Source organism: Centroberyx affinis, unplaced genomic scaffold, assembly GCF_046629955.1.
Source record: "Centroberyx affinis isolate AG114_WGS23_722 - 3 ecotype Tasmania unplaced genomic scaffold, CSIRO-AGI_Caff_v1 ptg000267l_1, whole genome shotgun sequence".
NCBI lineage: Eukaryota > Metazoa > Chordata > Actinopteri > Beryciformes > Berycidae > Centroberyx > Centroberyx affinis.
The window spans coordinates 83314-104579 of NW_027278948.1; the positions used below are offsets into that span (position 1 = coordinate 83314).

General features: G+C 42.1%; 2 protein-coding genes across 2 annotated transcripts; both read right to left on the bottom strand.

Moving 5' to 3' along the window:
- Nucleotides 1-9932: 9932 nt before the first annotated feature.
- Nucleotides 9933-11315, bottom strand: kcnf1b (potassium voltage-gated channel, subfamily F, member 1b). The gene has a single exon (XM_071547053.1). It carries the CDS (start codon nucleotides 11313-11315, stop codon nucleotides 9933-9935), a length of 1383 nt encoding a protein of 460 aa, XP_071403154.1.
- A 1290-nt stretch (nucleotides 11316-12605) lies between these two features.
- LOC139667553 (V-type proton ATPase subunit C 1-B-like) lies at nucleotides 12606-20015 on the bottom strand. Its single transcript, XM_071547041.1, has 12 exons — nucleotides 19887-20015; nucleotides 19263-19330; nucleotides 17606-17691; nucleotides 16865-16959; nucleotides 16586-16677; nucleotides 16371-16466; nucleotides 15497-15565; nucleotides 14215-14307; nucleotides 14036-14123; nucleotides 13848-13945; nucleotides 13477-13606; nucleotides 12606-12729 (listed from the first exon to the last, which is right to left on the bottom strand). The coding sequence occupies exons 1-12, from the start codon at nucleotides 20013-20015 to the stop codon at nucleotides 12625-12627; spliced, it is 1149 nt and encodes a 382-aa protein (XP_071403142.1). The 3' UTR covers nucleotides 12606-12624.
- Between the last annotated feature and the right edge of the window lie 1251 nt (nucleotides 20016-21266).

The following is a 21266-nucleotide window of genomic DNA, read 5'->3' on the forward strand; positions in this document are numbered from 1 at the left end:
CTTCTGGTGTTGGGTACGGACTCTTCCGTACCTAACATTATTGAAGGTATTGAAGTTCAAGTTTTACAAGTCTCACTGCCATTTGGTGCTGCAAACATGAGAAGTTGTCTATTCAGCTTCAATGCTTTTCCTATTTGTCTCTTTCATATGCAGCTGATACTCTTGACCTTTTCATAGGGCATCGTCAAGTGGTATTATATGAATGTTTAGTTTAGGCTTAATAGCTTCATGAATGCTGGCAGGATAGTCGCAGCTCTGAAAAAGGCTAGCCACCTGGGATAACAACACTAACGATAATTAATATCCTCCCGCGGCGTGGTTCTTTGACATCCAGTGTAACTTGGGAGAAGGCATTGTCCTTTGCTGACTTCATGCTCGGGGAAACGGGGACTCCCAGCGTGCGCAGCGCGGCTCTGAAGTTAATCCTTGAGCCGTTATCAATTCTCTGCCAGAGTGGGTGTTAGCCGCGAGAGACCGCGCAGAAAATGCCGAGACAAAGAGATGCCGAGGAGCAGCGGGAGGACAGCGGTGAAATAACTTTGAACATCAAATGATAGCGGAAGCCTCAGCGCTTTGGGAGGAAGGATTTTCGTAACGACGCAGTGCTGCCGATGCACATCGATTCTATCCATTGATTCTCTAATGAACTTTCACAGAGGAGGGGTCAGTGCGATCACGCCAATTAAACGTTGCAGTCATTAAACTTTTAGGTTGTTTTTCTGCAGTGGAGAAGATATTTTTCAAAAAAATTCTCAAGATTTTTATTTTTATTTTTTTCACTTGGAGTTTTGGAGCTATGAGCTGTGAAGATCAAGGAAAATGCAATCCCACAACATGAATTGCAAATTGCATTTCATGACATGGTTGAAAAGAAGCAATATTCATGCAATATTCCTTCCATGCACTCATATTAAACATCTACTTAAAAAAATATAGATGTTAACTAAAGGCACAGGAATATGACTGACTATAAAATTGCCTTTGAACTATATCAGCCTATGTGATCGGTTTCATTTAATATTTAGAGCTTTTATACAAAAACTGAAAAAAAAACCACAGTAAAATTTTGGGAAAATGTCTTCTTTAGCCGAAAAACACCCAAAACTACTCAGTGAATTCTTTGTTTTAAATAGGTAAATACCCCAGTTACCACATGTAAACAGATCTGGCATGGTGCAACACTGCAGTATGTCCAGTGCCTTAAGGTCCAGATACACTCACTGGCTCATATTACTCTGAGCCTCAGCATCTTGAACTCTCGTCCCTCTTTTACTTCTTAAAGGAGCTATTATTAACCACTGCAGAGGTGAAGCACTTTCCAGTTCCTCATAGATTAATGAAAAGGTAGTGAGCGTGTGAATAATTTAGATTTGTCCTCTTCATTCATCGCTGAACTCTATCTAGACAGATGCCCACTTAACCCCATGCTTTCCTTCCCTTCAACCTGAAGTCTCCTCTCCTTAAATCTCTTCAGGAATCTGTCACTTTGTAATAGGAAGACTTCAAGTAAAATCAGCACTCCACTGTATAGTTTATAAGAGCATGAGTTCCTCCATAGATACATGTGGTTACTATGTATTTGTTGTCAAGTTACTGACATGATTTTAAAAACAGAAAACGATGGTGAAGTGAAGAGTTAACTTTAGTATTAAAAAAAATGCTGTGAAAGAGGAATTTCAAATAACCAAAGCCAAAGCCAAACCTCAGCTATTCAGCTGTGCTAATAGCTGTTCCAGAAATCATCTTTGGACATTTGCCTGCCATATTCCTATTTCAAAATATATCTTAAAGAAAATTTAAGGAAATGCTTACAATGCCATTGTTAAGAAGGTTTGTTGGCATTTTGAGCAGTTATTACTTAAACTTCCCATCAAAATTCCATTCAGACCCAATAGAATTGTAATGGTTTATTCATATGCAGTTGGAATTTTAACCTTGAGATGGGCCCCCTTGTCAAAAAGGTATAGGATTCATAGTCATCAGTTTTGTAGAAATGGAGATTTCTCAAAACAATGATTATTAAAAATGACAAATTAAAAAGCCTAAAATATCTGTTTTCCCACTGTGAACAATTAGAGCAAACTTGCATGTATTCTCCCTAATGACATGGAGATACACTTGGTATTAAAATGGAGATGGCAGAGTTGTCTCGATACAATGTTATCTCAGCAAACCACTGGCCACCCACAAGGTGGTGTTCATCTGGAAGAAATCTAAATCATATATAAAGCCAAAACACCAGATCTGTACCTCACTGGCCATTAAGTCTATCAGGAACAAAAATATAGCCACAACATGGCGGACACAGGACATAACTTTAATCTATGCACTCTCTGTTTATTCTGTCTCTGTTATTTTTTTTTTCTGTTTTTTTCAGGCTTTCAGATTATGCATCTCAATGATGAAATCAGCATATGTGGATGTGAAATGTGGATATGTGGCCAGCATATCAAAAAAAACAACAATCTGTCTGCCCTCAAGCAAAGAACTCGCTGCCTCTCTCATCAGTTTTAGTTTTAAGTTGTTTTTCCTCAGGCTTTCAGTGTGTGTGTGTGTGTGTGTGTGTGTATCAATGATGGAAATGCAGCTACAGTAAGTACATACGGCCAAAAGTACACCTCGGACGAAAATAGTCCCAGCCTACCCTCAAGGAAAGATATTGCATGCTTGCCGCCAGTGACATTTATAAAGAGCAATTTGCGAGAAATGGAATGTGAATAAGGAGCTAGCTCAACCATGTGATTGAGTTTCCCTCATGTCCTCAACGATATTTAGAAAGGCGTACACCCCAGAACAGTTGTTTGAGCAATGAACACATTATCTTTAGTGAGTTTTTCTCAAGAATCGTGGGCACGGTTGTGGATTTGTTATGGTTGACGAGGTGTTAATTCCTTACGGGACAAGAGACGAGTCTTATTTGATTTGCTGAACTATGTTTATGCACAAAAATGATGAAACTTCTTGGTCCTTGGCCTCTGAAACTGCTGTACTATATACAGTACACAGCTATCAAGGCAATCAAGGCTGTTTATAACATACAATAGGTTGGGTCATGCTGTGCAATATGCAAGTGATCAAGAAATTAGAAGTGTTTCTGTTTTTAAAGTCCTTTTAGTGATTGCTACATTTCTCCTGGCATTGAATTCCAAGAGACCAAGAGATGCTAGACGTCCAAGACTCTCTAAAAGTGTTAGAGGCGATCAGTGCCACAAAGACCCAATCAAAGCATTGCCACTCAGCCCTTTTGTTATGTTTGCCATGGATGAGGACCGACGCATTCTTCAGACCCAGGTGAGGTGTTGGTCAGTACGTGCTCGCTCGCGCCTCGTGAAAAAAAAAAACCCACAAGCCAACCTCTCACCTCCTGCCAGCAGTGGCCTTTGCAGAGCACATGAATTATTGACCAAGAAGCTCTTTGCAAAACCAAAAAGAAAAGCAAGACATAAAGAGACTCCAGCCGCAGTGCTTGAAAACACATTTCAGCCAAAAAAAAAAAAACGAGATGGAGTGACCAGCTGTGAGCGAGCGGGGGCCGAGGAGGAGTACAAAGCCATCATTGAGCGGGCAAGGTTGAGTGCTCGCTCAGCGTCAGACCTCGGGCCGGGGAGAAAAAAGTATCTCCGAAAGGTCACCGTCCGGCAGCTTTTACAGCTTAGTTCTCATGATCAATAATTTAGCTGTCAGAGGGATTGTTGAGTCTAAGAGACATTGAGGCGTTTCTCGCACTCTTCATGAAGTGTTTCCTTTTCCCAGTTCCAAAAGCTGAGACGTAAACTGTGGCACTTCTCGAGAACAAGCAAAGTGAAGTTCACCCCGATCAAGCTGTGCCGTACTTTTTAGCATTCGAGACGGCGAGAGAGCCAAGAGGGGTGACATCGGACCAGACGGGGCCTGTGGTGATTTCATTTAAAAGTCGGAGAGGGAATGGTTCCACATTAGAGGAATAACTCCGCTGCACCAATGTCCATGCTCAACGTGAGACATTTCTGGAAAATTGGGCTTTCTGCACCTCAAGCCACAAAAAATTGAAATGAAAACGAAAAATAACATGCTTGGACTTTCTATGTTTGCCAGGCAGCCACTGCCAGAAATGCATTAAAGGTGTGAGTCACTCTGCAAGTAATCCATCATTAGTGAGTTTTCCTCTGTGGCCGAGAATGACTTGTTGCTGTGGTCCCCGGTGGCACCAGCAATGTGATAGCTGGTTTTAGCACCAGATATACAACTTGCTAAATATGTTGAAACTGAGAGGTTTGACTGACAAAAACATGAGGATGAAAAACAAAAAACCTAATCACGTACTACACTGCAAGATATGTTCAAGTCTTATTTGTCCTCAAAACAAGTACCGAAGTGGGACACTTGTTTCCCAGCGGAAATCTACTTTTTTGCAGAATTGTCTTGTACCTTATTTCAAGAAACTCACTAATTTCGAGAAAATTCTGAAAACAAATAAGCAATGAAAACAAGTGAAATTATCTCAACCGTTTTTTTTTTCACTTGTTCGAGGAGAATACGATTTTAAGACTCAATACTTGGGTCTACTTTGGGTTTATACTTTGGGTTTAATTTAAGGACTTCTGCAATCGTTTGATGACTTACAACTACAATTTACCCAAAATATGAGGTTCCTTGCCAGATCATTTCAGTGGACTGAAATGCCAGTCCAGTATTTTGGGACAGGCATTTTTTCCCCTTTTTTTTGATTAAGCACCACATTTAAGCGTAAAAATTTAGCGGATACACATGCGTACATCAAAGGAATGGGAGAAATGAATCGCTGACCACCCCCCACCCCTCAAGCACACCAATTTCTGTGGTCATCCGCATAGTAACCATTGCACAGACGCTGCATCAGTAATCAAAATCACTGTGTGAAACTGTATCTCTGGCTTCGTGATATCAAAACAGTACTGCATTTGTATACTTCTGGTCACTGATCCAAAAATCAAATCCAACACAAAAGTGAAGGCTCTTTTACTGTTTGTTATGATGAAAGTTCATGATCTCACCTCATGAAAATATACAGATTGAAGTACAATGGAAATACGCAGGCAACTGTGACATTGGTCACATTCATCCCCAAAGCGACACTGATATAGGACCAAATGTATGGAATCAGATTTCCAGTAATACAACCCCTTTTCCATCTTCCTGTCTAACTCAGCAACGCCTCAAAATATCTATTATGATTAATTCTCCTGGCATTACATAGAGAGAAACTGCATGTTGCTCTATTAAAACCATTACAATGAATTGCCGAGTACATTCAATGTGGGAGTCCAGTCTGTAAGCAAAAGGCTTCGTTGAGGCAGAATAATGAGAAGGGGACTGTTATTTAAAGACTGGAACCATGACAACAGAAGACCATGCTCGTGTGGGAAATTAGTTGTGCGTTTTTTGAGAGAGAAGGAAAAGCGGAGGGAGATATTGCTATGTTATGCATGGCATCAAATGAAGGGTGTTTGGTCGTTTTGATACATTCTTAGCTCAGCTGCGCAGTGGTTTTCATGGACTGACCACAATGCATACGAGTCGAGGTCTTACTCAGAGGGATATGCTGGCTTGTGGTGGCATTTGTAGTGAATGCATTTTGTGTAAGCAGCCAATTTTGATTCCAGTGCAGAAGGCTGCATGCTCAAATCACAGTGTGTCACTCTGAATCTGACAGATTGGAGTTCTAGTTATACAAGCATTGGAGATGCTCTGGAGGCAGAAATATTGTGCCTTCACATGCCGGTGGGAGGGGATGATATCCAGGACTTGCAAGTTGGCTGTTTAACAATATTATATTCACATCCTGTTTTGACGAAAACTTGACAACTTGACAAACAATAAAAAAACATGGCCGTCTTGTAGCTTGACAAGCCAACATGACAAGTTCATTTAAACAAATTTTAGTTTTGATGGTTAGCCTAGCTAACTACAACTGTGTCATAAAGGTGCATGTGTATGTGTTTTCTTAACGCTGACTGACACAAAACTTTTTTTTTCTACCATGTTGAGAAGGTTAAGCCTTTGAATGGCGTTCACTTGAAATTTCCAAGTAGGAAATTATCTCATTGGTCGAGTTAACCTCAAGCTAAAGAGCCACAGTTTTTCTGGATAAGTAATGTTAGACTGAATCCAAATGAAAAAAGCAAGAGGTAAGAGAGGAGCTAGCTAATGAATCTAGCTTAGCTAGTTAGCTGACCTTCCAAATTCAGATTAGCCATACTGACCTGTAGCTGTCTCAGAAAACTTCCAACATCATGAATGCCATGGTCATGAATTCATGAAAAAAGAAGTCATTGCCATTTCTATTTCTTTTCTTTTTATCTTGAGCAGAGTTTCTTCTTTGCCATTCAGGTTTGCCAGTTAGCTAACGTGCTGGTTCTTTGGCTCCGCCCACTAAGGTTTAACTCAACCAATGAGATTATTTCTGCCTCCAGAGCAGCTCTGCCTCTGAGAAATGTTAATTAATCAATCCAGGTGCCATTTAATTTTAAAGGAAAGAGTTCAGGAATTGCCTGGAGAAGGTATTGTGCTCTTAGTTGTTGTTATTCCAAATAAAACACCTGGGATTTGATTTCTAAGCATTTTTTCTTGGTCACAAGCAACACTAGCTCTTTGAGAGATTCATGGGTTCTTGCTGTCTACTGTGACCACATGTATCTAGTCATCTTAGAAGTGACACTTTTTATGTGCTTGCTGCAGTGCTGCTGCGTCAACGCTCTAGCCTCAAAAAACCCTGCAGAAAAAAAATGGCAGATATACAGGGTGCCACTGTAAATATACCTAGTCTGATGGCTACACACCCAACCTACCCAACACACCTGAACTAATTTATAGGACCAATGACACCTAATTAAAAACAACTAGTTATCACTCTTTAAACCAACTGTCAATCAAGTAACATTTACCACTGGATCTCCTCCCCCGACACACACACACACACACACACACACACACACATGCCCACACACCTAAGCAACAAAGCTCTTCATTCATTTCACAGGCTGAGAGGAGCAAAGGACCGTGGGAGATCCCTCCTACGAGGCATCAAAGTGCGCTAGGGGAGGCCAGGTATTGACAAGGAGGGTCTTAACTCTTTGTTGTCTTTGTTTACAGGTTGGCTTTGATCGAACGTATAGGAGAGTCACAAAAAATAAATGATTCACTCACACACATGTTCATAAAGTGAGCAGTACATTTTCAGTTTTACGTAATCTTTGATAGTTTCATCATTTTGTCTCTTCCTTTTTAATAATTAGACTTTCATCAAACACATATAATTTCGAGCTTCAGTGTGTGTGTGTGTGTGTGTGTGTGTGTGAGACATAGGTGTGTGACTGAGTCATTTGTAAAGGTTGGTGATGCATAAGATATGAAGTGCTATATTTGGTTAAAGTTAATGTCTGTCTAAATTTCCCTTCATCCTCACACAAATTCTTTGTACCAGAATGTTAGAGCTCCTGTTGTTCATTCCTTCAGAATTCAATACACTGTATTTTTTGTATGTTTAAAGCATAAATGTAAAGCTATGCATCACTATTAACCCCCAAAAGTACTACAGCAAAATCATTCATCATTCCTCAGTTAAATGTGAATCTTCAAATGGATAAAACTGAAGTTATTTTCCCTTTTACCCATATATGGAACTCAATTTTTTTTGTAAAAAAAAAAAAAAAAAGATTCTGTGTTTCTTCGCTTTGCTTATCGTCGCATCTAATCACCGTTCTGTCAGCCAGTGAAGCTGACAGATCATCATTCGAGATGGAGGATGAGGAGGTGGAGGCGGGACGAAGGGGTGAGAAGGAGAGAGAGAGAGAGAAGGGAGGGGAGGGGGAGTGGGGGGTGGGGGGGGTGTATTTTGAGTGTTCAGTGTGTGGGTGTGTGTAGCCATACTTTGAAGTGTTTTCCCGCTGGGGACGGCATTTTCTCACAGACCACTGCCACTGCCTGGGATTGTGTGACACGCAATGTGCGCTCATGGTTAAACATAGAAACGTATACACCTCCGCATACACAGATGCAGACGCAGGCAGATAAATACATACGTGTGTACCTATCTACACAAAAACACACATACACACACACACACACACCTCACAGAATAACCAATGCCAACCCAAAGTTGAATAAACTGTATTTCTTCATATGTTGGTGTGATCATATTAGACGGCTGGTTAAAGAAACAATAAAACACTGCAGCATCTTCGGAAGCCAGCACACCATGCAGGTCTACATGCTGTCTTTAGCTTTGCATGGACTCAATTCTTAATCTTTATAATATCTTTAATGAGATTTGAAAACATAATTTGTGAGGTGCCTCGTGTGAATATGAAATAGACTTGTTTAAATACCGCTTTTAAGTCCTAAGTGGATGTGGATAAAGCATGGTGTAACGGGTGTGAAGGGTAAATTTAAAAACACACACACACACACACACACACACACACACACACACACACACACACACACTTTACTTACTGCCCTGATAGCTACACATCAACTGGTACAGAAACCACAATATTTCTTCAATTCAGCTTCACATTCAAACACATATTTAAACAAAATTTGTGTTAATGTGTCACTGGAGGTGTGGATGAAAATGAGGATGCAACATTGTTAGGTGAGCAGGTTGACTCATGTTGAACCAAGACTGAGCAGTCACTGATGGTTAGTGTCTGGCTTGGGCTAGATTTCTTTTGGAGTAAAGACTAATGGAGAAATGGAAAATATAGCTTTACAGTTACAGTAATAGGTTAGCTAATAGGTTTAAAGTTTTGAAAAAGTCTCATGAAAACAAGTTGGCATGGGCTCATTTTGGCGTTGGTCATATACATGGATTGTTAACTTGGATTGTTTGAAAGCTTGACATTTATGTTTCACTGCACCTTGTTTATTTATTTTTATTTATTTTCTTTTTTTCCATGGGCATCAATAATCACATCTACTGGACACATAATCATTGCTCGCCGGGGGCATGAGATATTGACCATATGCATTGGCCTACAATTGGCTGTAGATTAACCTGTGCAAATAGATTCATCAGTCATTGTGTTTTATGTCTACATTGTAGTCACAAATTAGGTAATTGAATAGAGTCAATTTTCTTTTGGTTTTCCAATTCAAGTCAGTTATTTACAATGAGAGATGCCATACACAACACAGGAGTGTCAATTCGTTAAACCCTATGAGGGTAATATGGCAATCCCAACATATGATATAATTTGCCATCAAAACTTGAATCCTGCTTAAAGTTTATCAACTAAATTGCCGGGGACAAAGTGGAGCGATGACTGATGACTGACAAGATAGGATTATTTGGTCAGTGTGATGAATTATTAGACGCAGGTCACCAAACTATCAGATTAGAAGGAAGATTGGTCCTGAATGCTCCCCAGATATGGCATTGATCAATTTTGGTCTCAGGCTTGTGTGGGGCAAGAGCCACCTTGGCCATGAAAGTGTAGGCTACAGGTAATCATATAATATATGAGACAGATTCCTCCATGCGCATGCACAAGTTTTAATTGGATAATGACAACAGCCTTTACAATGAATAGCAAACATGGACAAGATAGTTGGACAAGAGGCAAAGCAATACGTGTTACCCAGTTAAGGCAACAGATGCGGCCAAGTCTCTCTATTATTCTGTTATGGGGCGCTATGTTGGTGTGCATGAAGCTCTCTTAGGGTGACTGAAGGTCCTGAAAAAGTCTTAAAATGTCTTAAATCATTTTATCGAAACTCTCAACTTTTAGCTTTAGAGGCCTTAAAACGTTGTGGTTCCTTGGTGCTTTGTTTTTCGGGTGAGAAATACACCCAGGCCTTCCCAGACCAATAATCTGACAGGTCTACAGTTTTCATTTTCACGTTTGTTTCACTTGTGAAATTCGTCTCATGTTTCATTCTACCGGTAATAAAGGTCTTGAAAAGTCTTGAATTTAATTCGGTGAACTCTGCAGACACCCTCTTTCCGTCGATGCGCCCACAGCCTCCTCTTCGCTGCTGCCTTTCCTGTGCGCGTCCCTGCCGGACTTCAGCTCCATCAGCTCCACCTCGTGCTTCGCCGCCGTCTCCAGCACTTTCTGCTTATTGTAGAACACGACAAAGTTGTTGATGATGGGGTGGATGGGCAGGGCGATGGCTATCACCCCGCACAGGAAGCTCACGGCGGCGTTGCACTTGCCCAGCGTGGTTTTGGGATAGATGTCTCCGTAGCCCACCGTGGTCATGGTGATGATGGCCCACCAGAAGGACTGCGGGATGCTCCTGAACAGGGTCTCCGGGTGGCTCTGCTCCATGGTGTAGGCCAGCGCCGAGAACACGAAGATCCCCACGCCCATGTACATGAGCAGCAGCCCCAGCTCCTTGAGGCTCCTCTTCAGCGCGTATGTCAGAGTCTGCAGCCCGGAGGAGTGGCGCGCCAGCTTGAAGATGCGCGCAATACGCATGATGCGGAGAGCCTGTACCGCCTGCTGCACGTTCCCCAGCTCCATCATAGCGGTGGTGCCGAGGTAGGTGAGGCTCAGGACCACGTAGAAAGGCATGATGGCCATGAAGTCGATGATGTTCATGAAGGAGAACGCGAAGTGCAGCTTGTTCGGAGAGGAGGCGAGGCGCAGCAGGTACTCCGCGGTGAACCACAGGATGCAGGCGGTCTCGATCGCCTCCAGGGTCGGGTGCTCCACCAGCTTCCCCTCGTCGTCCGTCACCTGGACCTCCGGGATGGTGCCCACGCACATCACCACCGAGGAGACGAGGATGGAGAGGAAGGACGCGATGGCGACGATGCGCGCCGGCAGGGAGGAGCCCGGCTTCTCCATCAGTCTCCACAGGGACCTCTGGCACCGCTCAGAGCGTGTCACGCACGGGTCGACCTCCAGATCGTCCAGGATCAGCTTCACCTTGCTGGCGATCTCCTTCAGCTCCTCCTCCTTCTCGGTTAGGTCACTTTTACAGCATTCGTCTAAAACACTTTGGTCTATTTTCCAGAACTCCATCTCCTTGATGAAACAGATGGGGCAAATGCCGCGTTTGATGTGGATTTCGTCAAAGTAGTAAACGTCAATGATGCATTTGAAAGCGTCTGGATCTCGGTCAAAGTAAAACTCTTTTCTGCCCGGGTCGAAGTCATCACAAAGCGACGAGATAACTTCGTCGTTTTGAGTTGAGCAGTTCACCAACTCCGCCAGGCGGCTCTCCGGGTAGCGGTTCAAAATGTCCCCGAAAAGCACCACTCTCACGCCGCCAATGTTCACAGCAATCTCAGCCTCTCCCTCGGCGCACAAACCCCTTCTGTATCTCGGCTTCGGGATCGTCCACATTTTCCTAAATGTTTCACAGTTGTCAGGAGCACTAAAGGAACGCGATTTGTTAATTCTATGGCGTATAGGCTAGACCAGTTTGTAAACAAGAGCCCATAATTGCGGTGCGTAAAATGTATCCTCTCCGCACTCTCCAACGAAATGAATGGTACAGCTTGAGTGGCAAGCTCTCCCTAGCACCCTCTCTCTCTCTCTCTCACACACTCTCTCTCTCTCACACACACACACACACACAAAACACCCACTACATACACCTGTAAGTCCTGCTGCTCATGTCTGTCTGCAAGATACAATTCGTTTTGTTTAGTTAGTCAGTCAGTTATTAAATGAATATCATTGATCATTAACACAACATGAGCAGAATATAACCAGCTGTCACCGAAAAATTACCATTTGGTCAGGTACCAGTGACTCAATTTAGATAGTGGTGACTTCGTGATAAAACAACAGTGAAAGTAAATTCCCAAATTTAACTGCAGGGGCATCAGCCATTCAATTACTGGAATTTACAGTGTTAATATTATCCAAAGGGAAAATTGCATATATGAGATATACTCATGCCTATCAAATTTCATTTTTGATAGCTGGGGTAAGGGCTGTGAAACTGGCTGCTGCACAAGACAGTGACACTGCTCTCTCTGGTGACCATGTATAGCATTACATTTACAGTCGTTTTCTGATCAAATCCGAGTCAAGTTAGAGCCATTGAGAAGACTTACATGTATGCAAAGGCATCAAATGCTCTGCATGAAATCCACTTTATTGCACTGATGGCTTTAAAGATTTCCAGGTGGAATGTATTCACTTAAAATGCTCAAAACTGTACATTGACATCAACAAAGAATTCATCCTCGCTTTCATCAGAAAAGATAAAATAAGCATTTTTTTTTTTAGAGATTTTAAACATCTTTCAATGATCCCACAGTTCCATTCGCAGCACATCATAAAGTGTATTTTTACAGACTTTATGCCAGTCCATGTGCAGTTGACGCTGCGGTGAAGAGGACCCAAATCCAAACCAATATTCATCTGACAACATTACCAGGTAGTCCCATATACTGCTGTCCTATAGGGGGCTATAGTCGGTGCTTCCTGGCTCAAGAGAAATGTTGAAAACTGAGATATTCAAGCTTCTTTTACTGGGTCGCTAGATCTGTTTTATTCACATCATCAGACATTCAGCGGTGTTGAAGATCTGTCCGTTCCCCATTTCTCTGGCTCTCACCGACTGGGCTGCAACAAGCCACCAAGTGAGCGACAGGGCCGTGAGCCACCCTGGGTGTGCTTGGTTGTGCTTGTGTGGGCCTTCTCACCGCTCGCTGCTGCTCTCCGACAGGTTGATGCTGATTTGGAAGCAGATGTAGGAGAAGTACTCCTGCTGACAGAGGCTCATTCCTGCGATGTCACAGCTCACCTGCTTGGCAGAGGGCGACAGAGAGAGCGGTGTGTCAGACTGTATAGACATACAGTATACTTAGGCATGAACAGACTGACAGATACTTCTTCTTCCAGGAAGACAGACGCATGCACGATTCAACCAATCAGAAATTGTGCAACTACTGAACTGGATTCCACAAACACCTTGAACCAATCAAAATCCATCTTCCCAACAGCAAGGGTGCTTGAAATGTAAAGAAGGTATGTGGTTCATTTGTAAATTCTGTTTTTCCCAGGAAAGAGCTACCAGACACCGGGTGTTTAACAGCCAATGCAAAAGCTTTCATGAACTGGCTATAGGTTGAATCACTACTGTGTTATATCAATCAGCGATAAAGTAGCAAAATGGACATGTATTTATATGAAAATGTCACAGATTATTACTTTTAATGAGGTTTTAAAGCATTCACAGGATAATTTTGTAAGCAGGGCAGTAAAATGACGACTTCTTTCCAGGAATGGAGCTAAGATCACTATCTTATTAAGGTATACATGTGATATTTATGCTATGAAGCACACTTAAATGTGAAAAAGAAATCTGCTTGCAAGGCAATTATGGTAGGAAGCACTTTTGCAAAATGGACTTCATTTGCAAATATCACACACTGCACAAGTAAGCGACATATTTGCATTTTTTTCGGCGTTTCAGATTAAAAATGAATACAGTATGTGCTAATTCTTCAGTCACAATCACACCGCCACGAGAAGCTGTTAGTCCTCTTACATCTGTCTTGCTGGCAGCGGCGGTGGGGTCCAGATGCTTAAACAGCGAGGCGAGCTCCTCCCTCAGTTTCTTCGTGCGCTTTCTGTCCGGCTGCAGCAGGAGAGCCTGATAACTGACCGGTAAACCGTACCTGGCAGAGCGTATGATTATGAGTCTACTTACACATACAGATCACATAAAAATGAAGCACATGCCGTCTTCCAACCTCATTATTGTATTCAAGCTGTATTTGGAAAGAAAACATTCTCCCTGAGTCCCAAAAGCAAAACTACTGTCTTTGTGGCACTGATTCTCTGAATACTAATAGTTTTATGACATATTACACTGAGGAATGAGCAAATATGCAAATCAGCAACATCACCAATACTGACCTGAGGACTGATTCCACAAACACCCTCAACGCTTTCAGGTGAATCCAGGCGACAAACACCTCACTGAAGTTCACCTTCAGCCAACGCACAAAGACGCCCTATAGAGAGGAGGGATACACACACATATGAATACACAACACACACATCCAAAAAAGTACACACACACACACACACTGTGTTTGACGCACGTATTGCTCCTTCTTGTCTACACTAAGCTGCTTCATCTCCTGCCGCTGCTGCTCCTCCAGATCAAAGTTGTACTCGCGCACGGTGAACCTGTGTGGATCAGAGGCTACACTATGGTAATTGACACAGACAACATGGCTTTGGGTTGATAGCCCATTTTCTGGCAGTCCGTCCTGCTTACTTGCTCTGGCTGGCTTTGGCTTTGAATTCACTGGCGGCTCTTTTGAAGAGCGTGACGGAGAACACGCCCCCCTCTCTGTCCTCGTAGAGCCTCCTGTTGGTCACACAGAAAATTAGAGTTATGCAGCGTGGCAGCACACAACAGCAGGTCAAGCTGAAAGACAACAACAACAACAAAAGTCTACCAGAAAGTTTGCAATAGATTTTAACCTAGCACTGCAGGACAGACGTGACTCTGCAATTACACTTTCCAGGAGGTTTCTCCTACATAAAAACAGTCTGTAAAACCTGCAAAGTAATTTTTGTTTTTTGCATGTTATTTATTTAATTGTTAATATTGATTTTTGTAATTAATACATTTAAAGGCACTGATGTATCCTAGAGTTTTATTACACTGAATAGGTGATGGGTCACCCTGCTTTACAGGCTGCTAACTCTGGAAGAATTACATTAATTAGGGTTTCAGTGGAGAGTTTTAGTGTCCCGTGATGGTCTAAATGTTGTTTCAGAGGCTTCTGGGGGAAACACTGAGTCCTTGTATTTTTATTGGCATGAAAAATATCAGATTTAAAGATACTGAATATGCTAAGGCAGCTTCAATCCAAAGATATCAGTGTGAGCATCCCATACAAATCAAACACTATATGTTATTTTTATGTTCTGTGACACCAACCAGAGCACTGAGACTCTAATCTGTGATGCCTTACTGATGCACAGCCTGGAGCTGATCTGTTGCTAATAACTGGAGGAGTGACTCATACAATTTTTGTCCAAACATTTACATCCAAGTGAACTTTATATTACAGTACCACTATCAATATCAAAACAGAAAATTAATGCTTTTACAATTCATATCTTGGTGTGATACCACATGTTAGGGGTGTGGTGAGGGGTTTTTCTCAACTCTATACAGGCAAAGCTGAAATTCAATGGCAGTCTGCTTTAGCAATATCTTATCTTTCATGTGGTGTCCCTCTGTTTGTGGCTGTTTGAGTCTCTGGCAAGACAAAACAAGTGTATCTCAAGTCATTCCAATATTTAAAACCATCACCCATATACATTTTGATGTCCCTCTGTAACTAAAAGAGACATTTCCTCCTCCCTGCTACTGATACAGGCCAAGCGGTGGACTGGACTCTTAGTTTCTGCTGGTAATGCAACACTTGTGGTTAGCCTGACCTTTTGGACACTGAGAACAGGACTCGGCTCTTCACCTGTGCACTCAGATGTGGATCAAGTGGAAAGGCTTGTCTTACTACCACAGGTCCAAAACGACGACTCACCTGCTGGACCGAGGAACCACAAACTCTGACAGAGATTCATAGGTCCTCTCCCACTGCGCATAGCTCCCCCTGAGACGTGGAAAACATATGCACAGACACACAGATACATAAAGAAAAACATTTTAGAAGAACGTAAATCCTGTGATGTGGCCATTTTGAAGTTACATCACACACACAAGCTCTACCTGGAAGAGCAATTAGCCTACCTACAGCCCAGCTTTGTCCTATTGTTATATATCATACAAACATTTATTTCACAGATTCCCCACTGAAAAACGTATCAAAGATGAATGGATTTAAAGAATCCAGAGCGATATAGGTTTACATTTTAAGGTAATAGCTGATATTTGGCCCTATAGCTAGCTACCAGAATATAGCAACTAGCTAATAGCTGCTAATAAGCTAACTTAATTCCCTGCCAAATTCAAGCAGTATTTGTATCAGAATCAGAATCAGAATCAGCTTTATTGGCCAAGTATGTACACATACAAGGAATTTGACTCTGGTTTTTCGTTGGTCTCAATGTAGCCTACTTACACAGAATAAATATACAGCTAAAAACGAGGACAACAAGATGAACAGAGGTAAACCTAAAGATTTAACTACTATGTACAAATATGCATATATATAAAAAAGTCTATGTATATATATATATATATATATATACATATATACATGTATATATATATAAATGTAAACAACACTAGGACAATAGTGCTGATTCACTGTTTGGTGTATCTGAAGTCCTCACTAATGTGTTGAAATAATGCTACTTTTATATGCAAATCTTCCAGTTTCCCACCCTGAGAGTTAAACATGGCCGCCGTGGGAATATGGTCAATTCACATTGTTTTAGTGAACGTGTGTCACTGACCTGCCCACCACTACTAGCAGTGTGGTGAGATACTCTGAGTTCACCAGGTCTTCTCTCCTCACTATGTCATTCAGGCAGCGGGTTTGCAAGCTCCCTCTAGAAAAATACACATTCCAGTTAAACACGCATACATTTATAAATCATACAAAGTTATACGGGTATATACTGGCTTCTTTGCCCTTTCCATATTAAATTGATGTTGGAGGGTTACTCACTCTGCTTTGCGCTCAAGGCCTTGCAAGCTGGCTTTTACGCTGTTGTATGCCACAGCTCGAGACTGTAACTCTGTCTCCACCTGGGAAACTTGCTGGCACACATGCAGGTATGAGCATACACACACGTACAAACATCAAAAGCACTTATCGTAATGTGCTTGATATTTTTTAGTGACATTTAATATGCTGTGCCATTCTAATAACTGGTTTTGTCTCATTTTGTAAGAGTAAATGTCACTCATTTCAAATGTCAGCTCTCTCATTGTGGTCAGTCAGTACCTTGTTGATGATGTCTGCCAGGCTGCGGAGCGGCAGAGCGGTGGGATACTTGGCTCTGTCCCACTGAAACTTTGTCACGTAGCTCACCAGGTCCACTGAGACACACACACACACACACACACACAAGAATCCATAAACTAATTGGAAATTATAAGCTGCGCGATTGCAAACATACACCACCACACACTGGAATAGAACAGAATGGTGCCGTAGAAGAAACAAGAGACCGAAAAGACGCCGAGAAATGCACTGTCTACACTGAGACACACAGCATCACACTGCAGCTCAAAGAGCAAGTGCCAGCAGGTGAGTACCCCTCAGGGACTTGAGATAGGCTTTCAGGGGAGACGGGGCCACTCTCTGGTTCCTGTTGTGGTCTGATAGGGGAGAACGACCAGAGGCGGTTGTTAGCGTCTGTTTTCCTTGAGCACTTCCTGGGTTCAAACCAGGTTAAAAGACTTTGAATATTCCTGAGTGGAACAGCTGAGTCAATATAGGGTTATAAGGTTATGACAATGCGATCAACCAGGTTATGATAACTCTGTGTGTGTGTGTGTGTGTGTGTGTTTGTGTATATAACTACATCATGCACATGGGTTTCTGTAGTAGTAGCTCTCTGTCTCGTCTGTGTATGTGCTTGTGAGTCACCTGGGGCGTCTTAACTAATGGGTTTCTTTACTGTTTACTGATTCACAGCTTCAAGTGCACGCGTATGTGTGTATGTATAAACATGTGACTCACCTCCATTGGCTAGGGCGTTCTCCAGCACTTTGTCATAGGACTGCTCCACCACCTCCCTCATACACTGGCATGTTCTCTTAATCACACTGGGGGGCAACAAGAGGAAAGTCTCCTTACTACAGAGGAACATCAGTTGTGCAGTTTTGTTTGTGGGAGACTTTAACCAGTGTACCAATAAAAAGTCCCTTGTAAAGATCTATCAGTACATCACCTGTCCAACCAGACACAGAAAAAAATGTGACATGTGCTTTGATGGCACAATTAAAGGGCCTACAAGTCAATTGCTAGAGTTCCTCTTGGTACATCTGACCACTGATCACCTGGTACAAATATACACTGAAGAGGGGCAGAAACAAGAGTTCTGGTCTGGACCATAGACTGTAGGTCTGGACTGAAGATGCAAGACATTGACTGCTATGACTGGATGCATTCAAGAACTCATGTACTGATGAGCTGACAAAGACTGTAACCAGCTATATAAAGTAATATAAGACCCTGTACATATTGCACTATATTCCCCAACAACAATCCCTGGGTTACTAAATCTGTTAGAACTGTGCTGAGCCAAAAGAAAATCTGCTTTGATCAGGGAAATAACATTCAGAGAGCAGAGGTTCCAAAAACAGTTCAAAAGGAGTTAAGGTTGTCCAGATTAAGATATAAGGACCAAGTTGAAAGGGAACTAAGTGAGGGGAATTCTATGAAATCTATGGTTGAGTTGCAGCAAAACAGTCCCTATTAGAGAGTCCATTGTGGTACCAGTAGTCAAGTTTAAAGCCCCTAAATTTCTCAATGACCTCCGTCCCGTGGCCCTGACCTCGCTGGTAATGAAGACACTTGAAAGCTTGGTGAGGAGTGAGTTTTTCCATCTGACTGAGCATGAGTTATAGGACTCTTTCTGGTCATAGCCAATAAAGCTGATTTGAATTTGAGTTATATCCATACTGTTTGCCTACAGGCCCAGGAGAGGGGTGGACAATGCTACCATCACTCTGCTTAACCTGATCCATAGGCACCTGGAGGGGTAATAAACCATGCTCATTTGCTCTTCATTGATTTTTCAGGAGCTTTCAATTGTATTCAGTCTCCTGTTCAAACGCTTGGGCACAATTTTAGATGATAACTTTTGAGACAAATGTTATCACCGATGTTTGGTCTTTGTTAATGACACTAATGTTGACACATCACTGGACTATGAAGAACTACATGTGGTACCAATAGGTTTTTTCCCTGCTTGAATTTAATGCACTTTATACCTGACTGGTTTTCTCTGTTTCTTATGTTGGACGTATTGCACCTGTTCATGTGTCCTGTTCATGTCTTTAAGACTGTAAGGCTGTAAGGCAAATTGCCCTTCGGGGACAAGAACGGTTCACTCCACTCTGCTCCACTCTACTCCACTTAAACCTCCTCAGCTCGCGTACGCCACCAATGAATTTAAAAGCAGGAGGAAAACTAACCGTCAGCTGCCCCTGAACATAAATTAATCATGACGGAGACCGCACACAAGCTCAGTGCTACTAGTCTTAATTGAGGACAAAGACTGCACATTACACATTAAAGGCCGGTGTGTACTTCTTGTGTGACGACCGCTGAAACAAGGAGGCTCCCATGTTCAGTCACGTTTTGGTCCTTCACGGTTCCATTCATACTTTACCTTTCAGTGAGCGAGTCGAGCTTGGAGAGGTCATCCGACACGCCGAGCAGACTGTCCAGCGTTCCCACCTGGGGGCACAGGAGTGGACACACAGCGCAGTTAGTGTTGCTCTAGTTGGAGTATCATCCATCCAACCATCCAAGACTGAGGAGAGCTCAAGAAAATAAACCTGAGCAACAGCAAAGGAATTTATAATGACTTACTTGTACATAACACTTTGGAAGGGTTTTCAATGATGGTAACGGATTAAAAAGCTGCTGTTAAAATGTTTTATTTTTCTGGCTGCCAGACTGCACATTGAACATGTTGAGTGAAATGGGTCAGATGGAAATTTTGCCGCAAACTGTAGAGAGCAACCTGAGCCTATAGCCCTTCACCAGAGAAGGACACCAAACACCCTGAACCTCTTCAGCTACACTTTACAGTATTCTTATCAGCACACAACCACAATACACTAACAATACTCTAACCATCTGTTTGGCCAATACTGTTATCACTGGACAAGAAGGGCAGCTTGCCTGGCTTATCCATGTGTATCTGTACGTTTAACAAGGCGTTTCACTTCAGTCGGCTTCACTCACACTGTTTATTTGATCCAGTATTCCTTGTTGCAGCCTTGCCTACCTTGAGCTCTGGGATGGAGAACTTGCAGCAGGAGGCCAGGGTGGTTTTGGCGATGGTGCGCTTGAGCTTCTCTAGACTGGTCAAACTGGTCTTGTCCAGCGGGACAGAAATCAGCCACAAGTCCATCATGACTCCTACCGCTTCACATAGAGACCGCTCCAGTATCTCACCCCAGAACAAGGCTTTGGCACAAGCGCTATGTGAAATGTAAATGACAAGGCAGACCTGACCCAGAGCAAACACACTTATGCAGTAAGATGAGCTGCATCATGGAAAGCCTAGAGGCTTATATAAATATATAAACAGTAATATGAATAGGCTGTCCTTCTAAAAAACTCTGGCTTATTTCTGTTTCCACTAAGTCGTTAAGGTTGTGCTTCTTTTTTATTATTCCAAGCTTTTTTGCTTTGGTTTTGTTCGGCTACCTGGAGAAAGGAAAAGAAATCAAAAGAAAATAAAAGAAACAAGAGAAAACAAATCAGAAAAAGAAAAGAAAAGAAAAGAAAAGAAAAGAGTCTATGAAAGCGGTCTCTCTTACCGTCAGGTGATCTTCATGGCCGTGCTGTGCCAGTCTCATCAGTGTTTTAGGAGCGGAGCAGTCTGAGCGGCGCAGCCTCACCTGAGAGAAGCGACTGACGGCCGACTGGCTTCCGCTGATGATGAGCATTACATCACTGAGGGCAGTTTGAAGGAAACATCACTGAAAAACATAAAACACAATTAGCAACCATTGCCATCACTCTGCAATTTCCTAATTGAATTAGGTTTTGATTTGTTAGGCTACTTGAATTGTTACAATGTCTATTAGTGTAGCCTATGTTCAATAGGTGGTAATTAGAGGAAAGAATAAACTGCAAAATAAACGGTTGATTCAAAAGTGTCATTATTGATTGATAGATCCAAATTAGAGAAGCTAATATCCCATACGCAAAAAAAAATAAATCTATAGCCTATTTCCATAGATTATAACAACACATAGTCTATATTATGTATTGAGATATAGAGAAGCAACTTATGTGAAAATCTTTAATTATTATATAGATGTAGCTATGCCACGTTCGTCTAGGCTCTACGTGCATTTCGCCTACATTATATTACATGGTACAAAAAATAACTGTATTGATACCTATATTATCGAACAGTAGGCCTATATTTTGAAATAGGATAGCCTCCATTAGGCCTATTTACTTGTTTTTTTTATTTTCTATATGGCTTTAATGGCCATAATATTTTTTGCGTAGCCTATATGATAGTAATTATATAGGATATACGGCCTATGTTCTATCCAACTGTGACTGGGTGGCAATTTACAGTTGCTAAGCCACAGAATCGCGTCAGGAACCGATGATGTTCAGACTTCAGTGTTTCTCCACGGACCTG

What these genes read in the sequence shown, in the direction of transcription:
- kcnf1b (XM_071547053.1), bottom strand. Translation starts at nt 11,315, where the DNA reads ATGTGGACGATCCCGAAGCCGAGATACAGAAGGGGTTTGTGCGCCGAG.
- LOC139667553 (XM_071547041.1), bottom strand. Translation starts at nt 20,015, where the DNA reads ATGATGGACTTGTGGCTGATTTCTGTCCCGCTGGACAAGACCAGTTTG. An exon ending in GTGGTTCCTCGGTCCAGCAG is followed by an intron (nt 14,308 to 15,496) that starts GTGAGTCGTCGT and finishes TGTGACCAACAG; the next exon opens with GAGGCTCTACGAGGACAGAG. An exon ending in GCCAAAGCCAGCCAGAGCAA is followed by an intron (nt 14,124 to 14,214) that starts GTAAGCAGGACG and finishes TGATCCACACAG; the next exon opens with GTTCACCGTGCGCGAGTACA.